This window comes from Rhinopithecus bieti, unplaced genomic scaffold (assembly GCF_001698545.2).
Source record: "Rhinopithecus bieti isolate Rb0 unplaced genomic scaffold, ASM169854v2 scaffold_11401, whole genome shotgun sequence".
Lineage (NCBI taxonomy): Eukaryota > Metazoa > Chordata > Mammalia > Primates > Cercopithecidae > Rhinopithecus > Rhinopithecus bieti.
Window position 1 is genome coordinate 1438835 of NW_016807151.1, and position 19314 is coordinate 1458148.

The window sequence follows — 19314 nt, forward strand, 5'->3', positions numbered from 1 at the left end:
AAATTAAATAAAAAAATAAAAAATAAAAATAATTAAATAAAAAATGAAAAAATTAGCTGGGTGTGGTGGTGCATGCCTGTGGTCCTCAATGCTGGAGGCTGAGGCAGAAGGATTGCTTGAGCCCAGGAATTTTGAGGTTACAGTGGGCTATGTTCATGCCACTGCACACCAGCCTGGGCAACAGAGTGTGGCTCTGTCTCAAAAAAAAATTTTTTTATAACAAATTTTAAAATTTTTGTATTAAAGTTTTTATTATGTGATTATATATACAGACTTTTTTTCTTTTTTTTTGAGACAGGGTCTTGTTCTGTCACCAGGCTGGAGTGTGGCGGTGCAAACATGGCTCACTGCAGCCTCAACCTCCTGGGTTCAAATGATCCTCCCACATCAGCCTCCCAGTAGCTGGGACCAGGCTAGTGCCACCATACCTGGCTAATTTGTATGTGTATGTGTTTAGAGACAGGGTCTCACTATGTTGCCCAGGCTGGTCTCGAGTGCCTGGGCTCAAGCAGTCCTCTTGCCTCAGCCTCCCAAACTGCTGGGATTACAGGCATGAGCCACTGAGCCCAGCTCAGCATGATTTATTACTATTAAATATTTAGACATTTGTATCCAAGCCTCCATTTATAACCTTGCTCTGGGCTCCACCAATTTTAGAGAAAGACTACTCTGATTCACTGAAATGTATTCATTACTTTCTTTTGCATGAATGTACACAATTTATACATTGATTTTCTTATTATTAAAATTGAGACTGGGCTCAATAGCTAACATCTGTAATCGCAGTACTTTGAGAAGCCAAGGTGGGAGGATCTCTTGAAGTCAGGGGTTCAAGACCAGCCTGGGCAACATAGCTCCTACAAAAACATTAAAAAATAAAATCAGCTAGACACAGTGGCACACACCTGTAGTCCCAACTACTCAGGAGGCTGAAGTGGGAGGATCACTTGAGCCTGGATGAGGCTGCGGTCAGGTGCAAGTGTGCCACTGCACTCTAGCCTGGGCAACAGAATGAGACCCTGCCTCTGAAAAAACAAAGTGAAATTGATTTAAGTTTTTGCTATTAAACCATTATGCTGTGAACATTTTGGTATATGCTTCTTTGTGTACATGTTACATGAGTTTCCCTAGGGATCTAGTAGTGGAATTTTGATTCTTAAGTTTTATGTGATAATACCAAATTGTTTTCTGAAGTGTGTTTGCCAAGTTATACTCCCACCAGAAGAATAAGAGCCTTCCCTTGCCTTACATCGTAGCCAAGTGGTATCATCAGCTTTTTAAAATTTGTGCCAATACAAAGAATGCAAATTGTATCTCGTGTTTTTTTTTTTTTTTTTTCTTTGAAATGGAGTCTCGCTCTGTCACCCAGGCTGGAGTGCAGTGGCACAATCTCAGCTCAATGCAGTCTCCGCCTCCTGGGTTCACACCATTCTCCTGCCTCAGCCTCCTGAGTAGCTGGGAATACAGGCGCCCACCACCACGCCCGGCTATTTTTTTGTATTTTTTAGTAGAGACGGGGTTTCACCGTGTTAGCCAGGATGTTCTTGATCTCCTGACCTGGTGATCCGCCCGCCTCGACCTCCCAAAGTGCTGGGATTACAGGCNGGCTAGTTTTTTGCTTTTTTTAGTAGAGACGGGGTTTCACTGTGTTTGCCAGGATGGTCTCAATCTCCTGACCTCGTGATCAGCCCGCCTTGGTGTCCCAAAGTGCTGGGATTACAGGCGTGAGCCGTCGCGCCCAGCCCTCATTGTGGTTTTAATTCTTTATATATTCTGGGTCTCTAGCCCTTTTAAGTCTTATTACTCATTTTTTAAGTTTGTCTTACTTGGCATCTTAGTAGTTGCTTCTTATTGCATTTTACTTTTTTGGTCATCTTAGCACTCTATTTTTGTTTGTAACGGTTTTTTTTTTTTTTACCATTTTAAAATGGCTAAAACTATTTATTTTTTTTTTTATTTTGAGACAGAGCCTCACTCTGTCACCTAGGCTGGAGTGCAGTGGTGCGATCTCGGTTCACTGCAACCTCTTCTCCTGGGTTCAAGGGATTCTCTTGCCTCAGCCTCCCGAGCAGCTGGGATTACAGGCATGTGTCACCACGCCCAGCTAATTTTTGTATTTTTAGTAATGACAGGGTTTCGCCATGTTGGCCAGGCTGGTCTTGAACTCCTGACCTCAGGTGATCTGCCCACCTACCTGGGCCTCCCAAATTAAAACTATTTTAAAGTGTACAGTTCAGGGGTAGTAAATACATTCATGATGTTGTGCAACTGTTACCACTATTGGAATTCCAGAACATTTTCATCACCCCAAAGAGAAACCCCCACACCCATCAGGAACCAGTCCTCATTCTTCCCTTTCCTCAGCCCCTGGCAATCTCTAACCTACTTTTTGTTTGTTTTCTAATTCTGGACATTTCCTATAAATGGAACCTAATAATGTGTGACCTTTTGGCTCTGCTCCTTTCACTAAGGAAACATGATTTGCATTTTACTGTTGCATGTTCTGTGTTGTTTGTGTGAGGCGTATTAAGTCTTCCTGAAGTTCCTTCTGTTGCTAATTCTGCACTGTCCATGGAGTTACGTTGTTGTCGGACTGATGGCCTTAGAGACATGCTGTTTTCTGCAACATCGTGACACAAAAGGGTGCACCCTGTAAGAATCATTTGGGGGCCGGGCACGGTGGCTCAAGCCTGTAATCCCAGCACTTTGGGAGGCCGAGTCGGGTGGATCACGAGGTCAGGAGATCGAGACCATCCTGGCTAACATGGTGAAACCCCGTCTCTACTAAAAAATACAAAAAACTAGCCGGGCGAGGTGGCGGGCGCCTGTAGTCCCAGCTACTCGGGAGGCTGAGGCAGGAGAATGGCATAAATCCGGGAGGCGGAGCTTGCAGTGAGCTGAGATCTGGCCACTGCACTCCAGCCCGGGCAACAGAGCAAGACTCCGTCTCAAGAAAAAAAAAAAAAGAATCATTTGGGAATTTTTGTTCTCTTTTCACAATCACTACATCTCAAATTTTTAATTTGATCAAATTTGACACTCAGTGTCTGCAATTTTCTTTAGAAATTAAGCTAACAAATGTGATGACATTGTAATATTGTGAACCATGATAAAATCTTAAATAGTGACAAATGAAGCATGTGATAACACAGTATTTTCTACTTTTTACATAATGCAGAGATGGCAAAATTAAACATTTAAAATAAGTAGATGTATTTTTCCATCCATTAAATGGTTCTAATTTGCTTACTGCTTCTGCCTGTATTTACTTCCAAACCAGGCATCTGTGATCTTTACCTATGGCTACTTTGGGATAGAAGAAGCCATAATAACATGGGCGTAAGAAAGGGATAAAAGGTTTCAGTAGCACCTAGGATTTCAGGCCCAGTGAGTAATCACTTCAACCAAATTGCAGCAGGGGAGCTGGTCTCAGGTTGGGAGGAGAGAGGGGAGACTTATTTCATGATCTTTTCCCTATTTCCTATACAGGGAAGAGATTGTATTTATTGTTTTTTTATGTACTATTTTATTTATTTACTTATTTATTTATTAAAATAGAGACGGGGTCTCAATGTTTTGCCTAGGCTAATCTCAAACTCCTGAGCTCAAGCCACCCTCCTGCCCCGGCCTCCTGAATAGGTGGGATTACAGATGTGTACCACCACGCCTGGCACTGGGAACTGGGAAGATATTTAAAAAAAAGAAAAGATATATATATATATACACTATATACTGTATTTTTACCATTTAAAATGGCTAAAACTATTTAGTTTTTTTTTTTTATTTTGAGACAGAGCCTCACTCTGTCACCTAGGCTGGAAGTGGCAGTGGTGCGACTCGGTTCACGCAACCTCTTCTCCTGGGTTCAAGGGATTGCTCTTGCCTCAGCCTCCGAAGCAGCTGGGATTAGACAGGCATGTGATCGACCACGCCGGCTAATGCCAATTTAGAAAATCAGCTAAATTGGCTAATGACCAATCTAGACAATTGAAAATCAAGGCTAAACAGACTCATCATGGGAAATCATTTCGCTAACATATTTGATCCCACATACGCTTGCAGCAGAGAACGTTTTGAGCATTTACCTCCTATCCTAATGTGTGATACATTTATTTAAAGCAGTCTATGATGTAAGAAATTCTTAATTTGTATACTCATTTACTGTTTTACTTTTTAAAATTTTTTATCATTTATTGAGGTATGATTTACATACATAATATGTACGCCATTTAAAGTGTATGGAGGCGGGCCCGTGATGGCTCATGCCTGTAAGTCCTAGCATTTGGGAGGCCGAGGCAGCGGCTCACTTGAGGTCAGGGTTTGAGACTAGCCTGGCCAACATGGGAAACCCGTCTCTACTAAGAAGCAAAAAAAATTTAGCTGGGCATCGTGGTGTGGGCACTTGTAATCCAGCCTACTCAGCGAGGCTGAGGCAGGAGAATCTCTTGAACCGCAGGATGTGGACGGTTGCAGTGAGTCGAGATTGCACGCATTGCACTCCAAACTGGGTGACAGAGGAGACTCCATCTTAAAAAAAAAGGTAAGTGTATGGTTTAAAGAGTTTTGATAAACGGTGATGCAGCCTGTGTAACCATCACAACAGCCCTAGACTACGGACATTTTCTCAGCCCTAAGGTTCTCTTGTGCTCCTTCTCAGTTAACCAGGAATCCCCCACTCTCCAGCCTTTCAGCCAGGCAATACTTTTCTGGGCTGAAAAGATTATTTTTACATTAAAAAATATAAGGAGTTCGCAGATTTTTCCCATCCATGATGGATTGTTTTGAGTAGCTTCTGGGATTTAGTTTACCCAGCTTTGAGGCAGTATTCTCAAACTTTGACATTGATCATACACATGGGAGAGTCTACTAAAATGGAGGTTCCAGTCACGTTTGGAAATTCTGTTCCGAACAGGTGGGCTGGAGTCTGAGAATCTGCGTTTTATTCATTAGTTTTAAATTTTATTTCCTTTTTTTTTTTTTTTTTTTTTTTTAAGACAGAAGTCCCTCTCTCGCCCAGGCTGGAGTGCAGATGGCAAGATTCTGGCTCCGTACCTCTTGCCGCCCCTCCTGGGTTCAGTATCTCCACCTCAGCCTCTGAAGTAGCTGCGATTACAGGCCTCTGCACTATGGCCGGCTAATTTTTTGTATTTATTTTATTTTAATTTTTTTTTGAGACGGAAGTCTCACTCTGTCGCCCAGGCTGGAGTGCAGTGGCCGGATCATCAAGCTCAGAACAAGCTCCGCTTTCCAGGTTTACCGCCATTCTCTGCCCTCGCCTCACCGAGTAGCTGGGACTACAGGCGCCCGCCACTTGCCCGGCTAGTTTTTTTGTGTTTTTTAGTAGAGACGGGATTTCACCGTGTTAGCCAGAATGGTCTCGATCTCCTGACCTCGTGATCCGCCCGTCTCGGCCTCCCAAAGTGCTGGGATTACAGGCTTGAGCCACCGCGCCCGGCCAATTTTTTGTATTTTTAATAGTGACAAGGTTTCGCCATGTTGCCCAGGCTGGTCTTGAATTCCTGAACTCAAGCTATCCACCCAACTCAGCCTCCCAAACTGCTGGGATTACAGATGTAAGCCGCTGCGCCCCAGAATCTGCATTTTAAATACCATCCTAAAGAATCCATTTGCAGCGGTCAAACCACACTTTCAGAAACATGTAATTCCTTAGGGGTAACTTCCTGGAAGACTGCAAATGCAAAGTTTTATGTGGCTTTCGAGTTTGAGGGAGTAAAAGAAATGAATTTTTTAGTGCAGAATGAATGAAATATTTTTCTTTAAGTGATCTTTCTCAGAGTTTAGGGGTTCTATTACTTTTATGTGACAGATCAAAAGACATGGGAAACTTTTGGCATCCTAGGCACCAGATCAACAAATATTTATTGAGCACATACTTTGTGTCACAAACGGTAGATTATTCTAGAGGCTTCTACCCCTTCATCTGTCACTCACAGGATCCTGAAATAGTGTCAACCAGTTAATTAATCTCTCTCTGGTTAATATTCCTTAACTTTCAGAGGGACTTACGCTGGGAAGTATTGTGGGGAGTGGTGGGGAGAAGCCAGCCTGTGAGAGGAGAGGAGGCTTGTGTGAACTACTTTCTCTGATCATCAAGATTTTGGTGGCCGGGTGCGGTGGCTCATGTCTGTAATCCCAGCACTTTGGGAGGCCGAGGCAGGTGGATCACCTCATTTTGGGAGTTTGAGACTAGCCCGACCAACATGGAGAAACCCCGTCTCTACTAAAAATACAAAATTAGCCAGGAATGGTGGTGCATGCCTATAATCCCAGCTACTTGGGAGGCTGAGGCAGGAGAATCACTTGAACCCGGGAGGCAGAGGGTGCGGTGAGCTGAGATCGCGCCTTTGCACTCCGGCCTGAGCAACAAGACTGGAACTCGTCTCAAAAAAAAAAAAAAAAGATTTTGGCAGTAACGCCACTACCTCCGGCCATCTACTCTCCTTTTTCTCAGTCCTGATGCGGACCCAGGGCGATGTTTCTCAAACTTTGCTATGTGTTGGGATCACTTAGGGAATCTTTAAAAAATACGATGCCTGACTCCTACATTCTGATTTAATTATGGTTTGAATTGGACATTGGGATTTTGTTTTTTAAGTCCCTAGATGGTTTTTAATGGGCAATGAAGCTTGTGAACCATGAACTTAGGGGACTAGAGAAGTCAAGACTGGAGAGACTGTCCATAGTAACAGAAAGATTATTGTTTTTGGTGGCACCCGCGCTGTTTGTCTCACTCTTGGTACAATCGTCGGATATATGCAGATTCTTGGCCTCCTGCCTCCCCCGTCCTCAGCAGGCCCGGCTTCCTCTGCTGCCCAGTCTTGCAAGGCCCTCAGTGCTTTCCTCTCCCTTGGTGCAGGCTGGGGCTGCCATGGCTGTAGCCTTAGGATCACCATCTTCTGCAGTGAGCTGGGGCTCTCTTTGTGCCTGGTGTGTTCTGGGTAATACAGCTGTGGTTAAAGCAAGCTCATTTTTTTTCAGCTCCACCCTCTGTCTGTCCCCACATCCTTTGTTACCCTGCTCATATGATCTCGTCCTGTCTATTCTGTTTCTCCTCCATCTTACTAGGGACTCTAGAGGCAGTGAACCATTCCTACCCTCTAATAACATGGCTATTTAATCTTGAATATCAGAAGTATAAACATGGGGAATAGGAATCTCGTGGCTTTAAAATAGTATTTTGTTAGGGTTGTTTTTGACTGATGACATTTTATTCTTTAGATCAATGTTCTCTAGATTTTATCTTTCACATGTCCTGGTTCCTTTTTCACCTGGCTTATAGCATGGTGAGTGATTTCCTGTTTTCTATACAAATCAGCGATCTTTTTGTTTTTGTCAACCCTATTGGGTGTTGGGGAGCAGAGGGGATGAAGGAGAGAAGGGAAAGGGAAGGAGTACTTCGATATAAATTACTGTCAAAAAGAAAAAAAGACTCATACTGTCTCTTTTTGGTCTGTTGAGTCAGAGCTAGCCCTGTGTTTACCGATTTGTGAAGTGCAAGAACTCAGAGGTGAACATCCGGTTCAGGAATCTAACCCAGAATTGAATGTGACAAGCATATCCAGTGATTCTCAGCTCTGACTGCACACTGGAGTCACCTGGGCTCCCATCCCAGTCAAATGAAGCCAGTCTCCAGGGCGGGGCCCAGGTTTGTGTATTTTCAACACTGCCCAGTTGATTATTATGTGTAGCCAGGAATGAGAATCACTGTGCAGGCTAGTTGTTTAGGCTGCACCCGTGGTGAGAGAGAGCGCTTATTGCCTGGGCTAAAATAACATTTTGCTCTGTGGCTGGAAGAGAAAAGTGAAAAGGTCATTTGTTTTTAGGCTTTTGGCCTGAGTTCCTTAAAGAGAGACAATTCTGCCTCTTTCAAGGATGTCTTTGCTCTGTTTTTTTTTTTAAGTTATCACCTCCTACTGCAACTTGCCCCGTTTGTTTGAGGTTTATCTGCTCCAAATGTGGGTAGCATTCTGCAAACGCTTGTTTTGTCCTGGGAAATTCATAATAATTTGTAGGAGAGCTCTTTTTGTCCTGGCGAAAGGGGAGTTCCCACAGCTTCTAACCAACCTTCTGTAGGACCTGTTGTCTTTTTTGGGGAGGTGACCCTGAGCTGCCTACACTTCAAGTATGTTCATAAAACCAGATTGTTAGACATGCAAATTCTTGCCCTACACCCCTAGATTTACTGATTCACAGACTCCAGGGTGGGGGCCCAGGAATCTAACGGACCACTTGTCTAGGTGATGCTGATGCATGCTAAAAGATTGAGAATCACCCTGGGATATCTGGGATGGGGCCTGAGAATTTGCATTTCTGACAACCTCCCAAGTGATGCTGATGATGCTGGCCTAGGGACCAAACTTTCAGCATCGTTAGCTTAGCAAACCCCAAGGGGCCACAGGAGACTTTCACACTATTTCCTGGCTGAAGTCCACTAGCCAATATTAGGCACCTGGAGCTGGGACAGAGTGATCAGAAGAAAGTCGGAAGGAAGGTTCTGCCACCTGAAACCTACACATGACCCCCTTCACGCTCTGATCGTGGCCCATGCTGCTGAGCTTGTCTGTACAACATTAATTTTCACTCACGTCCGTGTGAAGAGACCACCAAACAGGCTTTGTGTGAGCAACAAGGCTGTTTATTTCACCTGGGTGCAGACGGGCTGAGTCCGAAAAAAGAGTCAGCAAAGGGAGATAGGGGTGGGGCTGTTTTATAGGATTTGGGTAGGTAGTGGAAAATTACAGTTCTCTGGGCAGGGGCAGGGGACACAAGGTGCTCAGTGGGGGAGCTTTTGAGCTAGGATGAACCAGGAGAAGGAATTTCACAAGGTAATGTCATCAGTTAAGGCAGGAACAGGCCATTTTCACTTCTTTTGTGATTCTTCAGTTACTTCAGGCCATCTGGATGTGTACGTGCAGGTCACAGGGGATATGATGGCTTAGCTTGGGCTCAGAGGCCTGACACGAATCACAACAAATAGTGCCTATCACATACTGTGTTCCTACCACACCCTTTATGTGATTTATGTACACGATCTCTGCTTGCACCCTGCTTAAATAATAGTGTGGGAACAGTGGCTTAAATCATTCTGGATGCCGATTTAAATTTTTTTGATTTGAGAAGGTTTCAGATCTGTGTTCATTTTTCCAGCTTAGGTTTTTGCTTGTGTTTTGGGATACCTGTTCATTACTGGATCTTCCTCTTATCTCAGTCACCTTTGATTTCTCATTTTATCAGGCATCGGTTTCCCAAAGTAGGATTATCGTGACTACTAAATTAAATAACAGAGGTAAAGTTCCTGTCACTTAGTAAATGCGTAATAAATGTTAATTTCTGTGCTTAACCCAGATAGAAGGGAAGTGTAAACTGCCCCACCTTCGTGGCTGATTGTCGTACCTGAGCGAGTTAGAGAGAAACGCTACACTTTGAGACGAATTTAAGAGTCCTTTATTAGCCAGTGACCGAGAGACGGCTAACGCTCGAAACTCTCTCAGCCCTGAGGAAAGGGCTTGATTTTCCTTTATACTTTAGTTTAGAGAGGGGAGGCGGAGCTTAATTACAGCAATTCTACAGAAGTAAACACATGCAAAAAAATTAAAAAGACAAATGGTTACAGGGAAACAAACAGTTCCAGTTGCAGGGGCTCTACATCTATCATAAGGCGATAGATATGGGGGCTCTGCCGCACACAAACTCAGGGCTTTACGGTGTTACCTCATGAGCAAAATCCTGGAAACTTCAGACATTGCTTGCTTCAGTACCTTATCAGTGAATTGGACTCTTTGATATGTTGAGAGTCAGCTTACACAAGGTAACTCCTTGAGGAAGGGGGTGGGTAAGGAGTCCTTGATGTCTTGTAAATGAAGGAGCCAAATGGAGTTTGTCCGGTTTTGTCAGCTAAGGGAGAGCCTATTCATGTGGAAACAAGGCTAGGTGATTAAGGGAGAGTCTAAAAACAAGGTTAGGTATTACATGATCAATATCCTGAAATTAGGGCAAAGAAAAAGCCCCTAAGAAGCCGCTGGGGAGAAGTCTAGGGAATCTGGGAAAACGAAGCAGAGTTTGCCAGGGAAGGGGCTGCAGGTCAGACCCAGTCGAGACAGAGATGTTGCAGGTCGAGACTGGGTTCAGGGTGAGAATCACAGAATCTAGAGGAATAAGAAGCTTGCCTGAGGATGGAGATGAAAATGAAAAAGAAAACCAGGCCCCCAGGTGGGCAGCACCAGGGACCCCAGCCAGTGAAGCATGGGCCAGCTTTGACTTTTCTTTCAGACATGAGCACCTTGGGTAGCTTTGGAAAAGCCTGGACACTTGGGGTTTCAGGCAGAGGGCTCCCCATTAGGCTACCTGGCTGCCTTTAGTTATTTAGAGGAAGTGCTGACTTCAGGGACCTTGGAAGTGCCACACTCCTCATCTAGCATAGGACAGGAAAAATTCTGCATCGCGCCGTGATCTGCACAGGTGCGGTAGGCTTGGCTCTAAGTTCAGGACGTCTGGGCTGGAGCTAAAGGGGAAGCAAAGATTCTTAATTCCTTCTGACTAACAAGTTGCTAAATACATCAGAGCCAGAGGGCAGAACCTGTCTAGTGGTGGGAAGTTTCAGTGAGGTCATTTTCAGCTCAATATCAAGAAGAATATTAGGGTGGCATGGTGTCTCACGTCTGTATCCCAGCACCTAGGCCTAGGTGAGAGGATCGCTTGAGCCCAGGAGTTCAAGGCTGCAGTGAGACATGATTGTGCCACTGCACTCCAGCCTGAACAACAGAATAAGACCCTGTCTCAAAAAAAAAGAAAAGAAAAAGAAAACGTTAATGGTAATGGCTAATGGCCACCAGCACAATGAGGTAAGATCCTTGTGAGATAAAGAGGCTCAGGCTCATCTGGTCAATCCACCATAGAGAGGATTTCTGCTTTGAGGTGGAGGCTGGAGGGGATTACCTTTCTTTTTTTTTTTTTTTTTTTTTTGAGACAGAGTCTCCCTCTCTCGCCCAGGCTGGAGTGCAGTGGTGCAATCTGGGCTCACTGCAAGCTCCGCCTCCTGGGTTCATGCCATTCTCCTGCCTCAGCCTCCTGAGTAGCTGGGACTACAGCTATTTTTAGTAGAGATGGGGTTTCACCTTGTTAGCCAGGATGGTCTCGATCTCCTGACCTCGTGGTCCACTCACCTCGACCTCCCAAAGTGCTGGGATTACAGGGGTAAGCCACCGCGCCTGGCTGGCTGGAGGGGATTATCTTTCAAAGGCCCTTCTTGCTGTAGGAGTCCTTCCTCCGGGATTGATAAAGTGGAGTCTTAGCCCAGCTGCTGAGGGTTCTGGGTAGGGGCTGGCGGGGACTGGTTATCTGAAACCACAGTGCAGGACCAAAAAGCAGAGGTCGACCTTATCAAGGAGTGCCAGGAAGCCAGGGTCACCGGGTGGAGAAAGCAAGGAGACGGCCTGCCTGGGAGAATGGCAAGGATAGAGGCTGTCGCTAGAGCCTGAGTGACTGGCCTTGACTTCTCCAGGAGGCAAGGTACATGGAGGGCTGGCCGGGTTTCAAGGGCTCTGCTCCTGGTCGACAGAGTCCTTGGTTCTCTATTTTTTTCATATGAGGTTACACTGTAAGATCTGAAGACAATCTGGAGAGTTGTAGACACGATTTACACACAAACAATAGCATTGAATAAGTGACTTTTAAAGATTAATTCTTAGAGAATAACTTTTACCTAGATGTTTACATTTTCAAAAAATCATCAATTTCAATAAAATCATTTTGCATTTCTATTTACCGGTGACAATTAAAAAATAATAGTGCAACAGATAATATTCAATATTTTGGAAATGAAGGAAAACTATTAAAAGAAAAATTTAAATTCACAATAGGAAAAAACAGAATAAATGGAGGGATATTTTCTGTTCCAGAATCAGAAGATTTAATGAAGTTAACATGCTATACTTAATATCCAATCTAATTTATGGAGTTAATAGAAATTACATTCCCAATGTACTGTTTTATGGAAATTGAGATAATTTATTCCCTAATAAAATTTTTATAATGAAAATAATAGGCTGGGTGTGGTGACTCACATCTGTAAGCCCAGTGTTTTGGGAGGCCAAGGACGGAGGATCAAAGAAAAGAATAGTTAAGCACACTAAAGAGTTTTTTGAAAAGGTGTAAGCCAATTATATGAAAAATTACTGTTAATATTTAAAGTATATTTAAAATGTTAACAAAGGGCCAGGCGTGGTGGCTCATACCTGTAATCCCAGCACTTTAGGAGGCTGAAGCAGATGGATCACCTGAGGTCAGGAGTTCGAGACCAGCCTGGCCAACATGGTGAAACCCTGTCTCTACTAAAAATACAAAAATTAGCCGCGCCTGGTGGTGGGGCCTGTAATCCCAGCTACTCGGGAGGCTGAGGCAGGAGAATTGCTTGAACCCAGGAGACGGAGGTTGCAGTGAGCTGACATGCTGACATCTTGCCATTACACTCCAGCCCTGGCAAGGAGAGCAAAACTACATCAAAAAAAAAAAAAAGTTAACAAAGGACATTTAGACTTTATGATATTGATATGCTGTGGGCCGGGTACAGTAGCTCACACCTGTAATCCCGGCCCTTTTGGAGGCCTAGGCAAGTGGATCACTTGAGGTTGGGAGTTCCAGACTGGCCAACATGGTGAAACCCCTCTGTACTAAAAATACAAAAATTAGCCAGGGGTGGTGGCGCATGTCTATAATCCCAGTTATTCAGGAGGCCAAGACATGAGCATTGCTTGAACCCAGGAAGTGGAGGTTGCAGTGAGCCAAGAGAACGTCACTGCATCTCAGCCTGGGCACAGAGAGAGACCCTGTGTCAAAAAAAAAAAAAAAAAAATTAATATGATATTATATGATAAATTGTATGATATAGGATTCAAAGCAGAACAGTAGATTGATTAAAAACACAATAGAGATTACAATTGTTCTTTGTAAATTTTTTATTTCTTTTTATTTTTTATTTTTTTTGAGACGGAGTCTCGCTCTGTCGCCCAAACTGGAGAGCAGTAGGCTAGGGCTGGGTGCAGTGGCTCATGCCTGCAATCTGAACATTTTGGGAGGCTCAGGCGAGCGGATCACTTGAGGTCAGGAGTTTGAGACCAGCCTGGCCAACATGGTGAAACCTCTTCTCTACAAAAATACAAAAATTAGCCAGGCACAGTGGCAGGCAGCTGTAATCCCAGCTACTTGGGAGGCTGAGACACGAGAATTGCTAGATTCTGGGAGGTGGAGGTTGCAGTGAGGGCAGATCTTGCCACTGCACTCCCCTAGGTGACATCCCCTGGGAGACAGAGCAAGACTCAGTCTCAAAAAAAATAAATGAATAAAATAAAGCAGTAGTGTAAATTATAAATGTCAAATTGGAAGGACCTGGTAAGAATTCAGGGCCGGGCACGGTGGCTCAAGCCTGTAATCCCAGCACTTTGGGAGGCCGAGACGGGCAGATCACGAGGTCAGGAGATCGAGACCATCCTGGCTAACACGGTGAAACCCCGTCTCTACTAAAAAATACAAAAAACTAGCCGGGCGAGGTGGCGGGCGCCTGTAGTCCCAGCTACTCCGGAGGCTGAGGCAGGAGAATGGCGTAAACTTGGGAGGCGGAGCTTGCAGTGAGCTGAGATCCGGCCACTGCACTCCAGCCTGGGCGACAGAGCAAGACTCCGTCTCAAAAAAAAAGAATTCAGCAATAATAATCTTAACTCTTGATAAAAAGGAAGAAATGCAAAACTATTTGAAATAAAGCTGGCAAAAATTAATATTAAAAAATATAAAGAATAATTACACATCTGTAGGTCAGTCAGTATTCGTTCTCTAGTAAACGGTTAAAGGATACGAGCAAATAGTATAAATAAGAGGAAACACAAGCAGGAAGCCAACATTTGGGAACATTTTGGTCTTACTAATAATGAAAGTGTGAATTAATAAAAGTATAAGTCTTTCAGGCCAGGCGCAGTGGCTCATGCCTGTAATCCCAGCACTTTGGGAGGCCAAGGTGGTGGATTGAGTTACCCGAGGTCAGGAGTTCAAGACCAGCCTGACCAACATGGTGAAATCACATCTTTACTAAAAATAAAGAATTAGCTGGGCATGGTGGAGCATGCATGCCTGTAATCCCAGCTGCTTGGGAGGCTGAGGCAGGAGAATCGCTTGAACCTGGGAGATGGAGGTGACAGTGAGCTGAGATTGTGCCACTGCACTCCAGCCTGGGCAACAAAAGCAAAACTCTGTCTCAAAAAAAAAAAAAAAAAAAAAAAAAAAACAACAAAAAAAAAAGGCTTTGATATGAATTACTTGTGTTTCATATCTATTGAAGTAGCATGATGACAAAATCCAATGTGAACGTGCTTGTATGGGAAATAGACACACTCCTAGATTGCTGGTGTGTTTTCTGGACAACAGTAGATGAAAATGAAACACAAGCTGCTAAGAAAATTATTGTTTTCTTTAAGGCAATATGCCCAAAGGAATAACTCTCAGGAAAATAATGTATAAGAAGAAAGGGTATTTGTATAAAAATAATGCTAGCCACATTATACTAGCGAAAATCTGGGCATTACCCAACTACCTGACAACTTGATAATTGTGGTGAAAACTAGAAAATATTAATATGTGGTCATATTAATAACTACTAAGGCCATAAGCCTAAGGATTTTGACACTATCACCCGTAGAATATTTAACTTAAAAAGTGGAATGATAGCCAGGTAAGGTGGCGGGCACCTGTAATCCAGCTACTTGGGAGGCTGGGGCAGGAGAATCGCTTGAACCCGGGAGGCGGAGGTTGCAGTGAGCTGAGATCGCTCCATTGCACTCTAGCCTGGGCGACAAGAGTGAGAATCTGTCTCAAAAAAAAAAAAAAAAAAAAAGTGGAATGAGGCTTGGCATGCCTGTAGTCCCAGCACATTGGGAGGCTGAGGTGGTTGGATCACTTGAACCCAGGAGTTTGAGACCAGACCTGGGCAACATAGCAAAACCCTGGCTCCACAAAAAATTTAAAAATTAGCTGGGTGTGGTGGCTCATGCCATAGTCCTAGCTACTTTGGAGGCTGAGGTGGGAGAATCACCTGAGCCTGGGGAGGTTAAGGCTACAGTGAGCCTGATCACACCACTGCTCCCCAACCTGGGGGCAGAGAGTGAGACCTCGTCTCCTCAAAAAGAAAAACATGTGGAATGAGTTTGTTATATGGACATTGATAACTGTCAAATTATGTTTGCCTAATAAGAGCAAAAGTGCTACTAGTGTTTCTTAGTGATCTCAATAAGTGCTTCTCAGACTTTAATGTGATTAAACCAAGCGCTCCATCATGCTTCTATCTGTAGCTTCCATATAGGAAAGTTTATATTATACAACAATTCCATGATCATGGAAAGTTCTACTGGACATTGTTGAACTAAATCATTAAAGTCTCAAAGTGAAGGGAATGTTACATCTTTTTCTGTAGAGTTGTTTGAAACATACAATTAAGAACTTGTTCCATTCCTTTGTAGTCACAAATAAGTATGTACATTGGTATATAAGACATACAAGAGATACAGCAATGAGCAATGTTATATAATGAAAAGATTAGATAAATGGAACTCTTTTGTCCCATTGATTTTTACTGCAGTCCTGGATGTGTTTTCATAATTTGTTCTCTCTTTCTTGATAGGCAATCATTTTTAATAGATCTGTTTTAGTTTCTTTGCCAATCTTTTCCTCTTTTGACCTTTCTGAGCTATATACAAATTATAACTTAATGTATACTAGAGGAAATGCTGTTTAAAGAAGTATTGCAATAATTTAAATTCAGATATATGTATGTATTTGAAGAAGATACACCATACTCCTATCTACCTGTTTCATGAATTTATTTTACTAAAGTGTATTTTTGGTCGGGCGCAGTGGCTCATACCTGTAATCCCAGCACTTTGGGAGGCTGAAGCGGGCAGATCACCTGGGGTCAGGGGTTCAAGACCAGCCTGGCCAACATGGTGAAACCCCATCTCTACTAAAAATACAAAAAATTAGCTGGGTGCGGTGGTGCGTGCCTGTGGTTCTAGCTATTCGGGAGGCTGAGTCAGGAGAGTCGCTTGAACCCAGGAGGTGGAGATTCCAGTGAGCCGAGATTGCACCACTGCACTCTAGCCTGGGCGACAAATGAGAAACTTTGTCTCAAACAACAACAACAACAACAACAACAAAACAGTAAAAAAAAAGAAATAATGAAGTGTATTCTTTAAGCAGAACCAACCTGTTTCTGTTATCAAAGGATATGGGCATGGGTCTTTGCTGACTGAAAGTTTTATGGCTGATTTCTGTTTCTTTGCATCTGTGAAGTAGAAATACTGACCATTGTCGTGTTTTCTTCCAGGAATTTATGCAAATATTCTCATGAGGTTCTCTCAGAAGAGAACTTCAGAGTCCTGAAAAATCATGAACTCTCTGGACTTAACAAAGAGGAATTAGCAGTGCTCCTCCTTCAAAGTGATCCTTTTTTTATGCCTGAGGTAAGTTGTGATTCCTCAGTTTAAGGAGGGAGAATATTGCTGGCAGTATTGTGTCACAGATATTTTGGAGTAGGAGCAGAGAAAATTCAAAATTAATGCCAGGGTTCTGCAGGTGGCAGTCGAGGCTGTTGCTGAGTGACCTAAGAGATCCCAGAAATTTCTCTCCTATTTGAGGTTTTAAAAGAATGTGAGTCTGGAATACCTCTTCCACTGGGCTGCAAGGGAACCCTGTGTGAGTAAGTATGAACTGAAGATCTGATAGTAGTCAGACTACTTGATGCTTTAAATCAAGGTGGCTTCTTGGAGGAGATGGACTTTGGAGTGAGGTTGGGAAGATGGCAGGGAAGATGAGGGTAGGCTAAGCTGTTGTAACAGGTATCCCCTCAAAATGCAGTGATTCAAATAAAATGTAATTTAGTTTCTCTATCACTTGATAATCTAGGTCAGGAGTCAGCAATCTATAACCCAGAGCCCAAAGCTGGCCTGCCACCTTTTTTTTTTTTTGAGACAGAGTCTCCCTCTGTCACCCAGGCTGGAGTGCAATGGTGTGATCTCAGCTCACTGCAACCTCTGCCTCCCAGGTTTAAGCAATTCTCCTGCCTCAGCCTCCCAAGTAGCAGGGATTACAGGTGCCCACCACCATGCCCGGCTAATTTTTATATTTTAGTAGAGATGGGGTTTCACCACATTGGCCAGGCTGGCCTCGAACTCCTGCCCTCAAGTGATCTGCACACCTTGGTCTCCCAAAGTTCTGGGATTACAGGTGTGAGCCCCTGCACCTGGCCTGTTTTTATAAACAAAGTTTTATTGGAACACAACCATACCTATTCGTTTATGACTGCTTTCACCCTGCAAGGGTGAGTTGAGTAGTTGCAGCAGAAACAGAATGGCCTACAAAGCCTAAAATATTTACTATCTGATCCTGTATGGAAAAGGTTTGCCAACTCTTGCTTTTTCCTGGATGTGGATGGGGGGTAGCCTGAGTTGTCAGGCAGCTAGACTTGATGATGTCATCAAGGGACTCAGGTCAGTAGGTCAGCTCTGTTATCTTCAAAATGTGGCTTCCATCTCAGTGTACAATGAGTCTGTACCCACTGTCACCATTTTCTAGCCAATGGAAATGTAGAGAGGAAGTAAATGGAAGGCAAGCAGTTTCCTTTTTTAAAAGATGTGACATGGACATTGTTTATGGCCCATCTGCTCAATCACATTGTCCAGAGATTATTACATGTCACACTTAGCTGAAAGGGAGTCTGGGAAATGTAGTTTCTGTCTGGGTAACCATGTGTCTACCTAAAACTTGGGAACTTCTTTTACTATTAACAGTTTCTTCCACTCAGGAATATAGACTTAAGGATCAGAGAATACTGTTTAAAGAGTGGTTTCTGGCCCAATAAAATCCATGAATAGAGAAGTTAGCCTCACAGTTAAAGAGAGGCATAGAAACATAATGGGTGAGTGGAAGGGATGGAGAAAATGTAAGTAAAATTGAAATTCATTTGCACTTTTTTTTTTTTTTTTTGAGACAGGATCTTGCTCTGTCACCTGGGCTAGAGTGCAGTGGCATGATCAGGGCTCACTGCAGCCTTAACCTCCTGAGTTCAAGTTATTCTCCTGCCTCAGTCCCCCAAGTATCTGGGACTACAGGCATGAACCACCATAGCTGGCTAATTTTTTTTGTAATTTTAGTAGGGACAGGGTCTCACTATGTTGCCCAGGCTGGTCTTGAACTCCTGAGCTCAAGCGATCCTCCTGCCTCAGCCTCTCAAAGTACTAAGATTACAGGCGTGAGCCACTGCACCCAGCTCAGATGCACTTTTATATACGGTGAGATAGCTGTTGGGGACTTCTGGAGGCTTAAACACTTTTTGACTCTGAGCTCAGTGTGTTTCCCTAAGAACTTAAAAAACTTATAACATGAGAAGTGATTTTGAGTTGGCCACTGAGCTCAGGAGAGATATGAGTGCAAGACACATTATAAAGACTTGTTGGGGGTTAGGGGGAGGAAAATATGCCCCATTTTCTCTCCAGCCCCATGCATTCTTCTATCTAGATACTTAGATTTGTTTCTCTGTTTCTCTGTCTCTGTCTCTCTCCCTCTTTCTCTGTCTCTCTCTCTCTCCCTCTTTCTCTGTCTCTCTCTGTCTCAATTCCAGGAGTCCAAGGTTTAAAGGTCTTGTCTTGGGATATCTATGGGCCTTGGCCTAGATACTAGCCCAGTCCCCCATCACTACCAGCATGGGAAAAATGCCTTATACATCAACCCTGTTAAAGCTCCCACTGACGATCAGAGACATCCCATCCTTTTCCTTTCATTGAGGGAATGACAAGCTGGAGTCTTGCCATGACACTTGAGAGAAGGTATTTTGTGGTCTATCCTTAGTCTAGTGTTAACCTGGAGGCTTGGAAAGGCCATTCTTCATGTCTGATCCCTGCTTCAGTTCTTCAAAAGCATCAGGTACTTTTAACATTGGGCCACACATCTATGTTGAGTCCCTTGACAATAAGGACACTCTTCCTGTATTAGTCCATTTTCATGCTGGTATGAAGACATACCTGAGACTGGGTAATTTATAAAGAGGAAAGGTTTATTTATTTATTTATTTATTTATTTATTTATTTATTTATTTTGAGAGCGGAGTCTCGCTGTGTCGCCCAGGCTGGAGTGCAGTGGCGCGATCTCGGCTCACTGCAAGCTCCGCCTCCCGGGTTCCCGCCATTCTCCCGCCTCAGCCTCCGAGTAGCTGGGACTACAGGCGCCCGCCACCGCGCCCGGCTAGTTTTTTGTATTTTT

The 19314-nt window shown here is 43.7% G+C and overlaps 1 protein-coding gene across 1 annotated transcript in view; it reads left to right on the forward strand.

Annotated features, from left to right (window-relative positions):
• Positions 1-19314, forward strand: part of ZC3HAV1 (zinc finger CCCH-type containing, antiviral 1) — a 79553-nt gene that overhangs the window by 8079 nt on the left and 52160 nt on the right. Inside the window, exon 2 of the mRNA XM_017880399.1 lies at positions 16385-16520. Within this exon, the coding sequence (XP_017735888.1) occupies positions 16385-16520 (136 nt within the window). The remainder of the gene's footprint in view (positions 1-16384; positions 16521-19314) is intronic.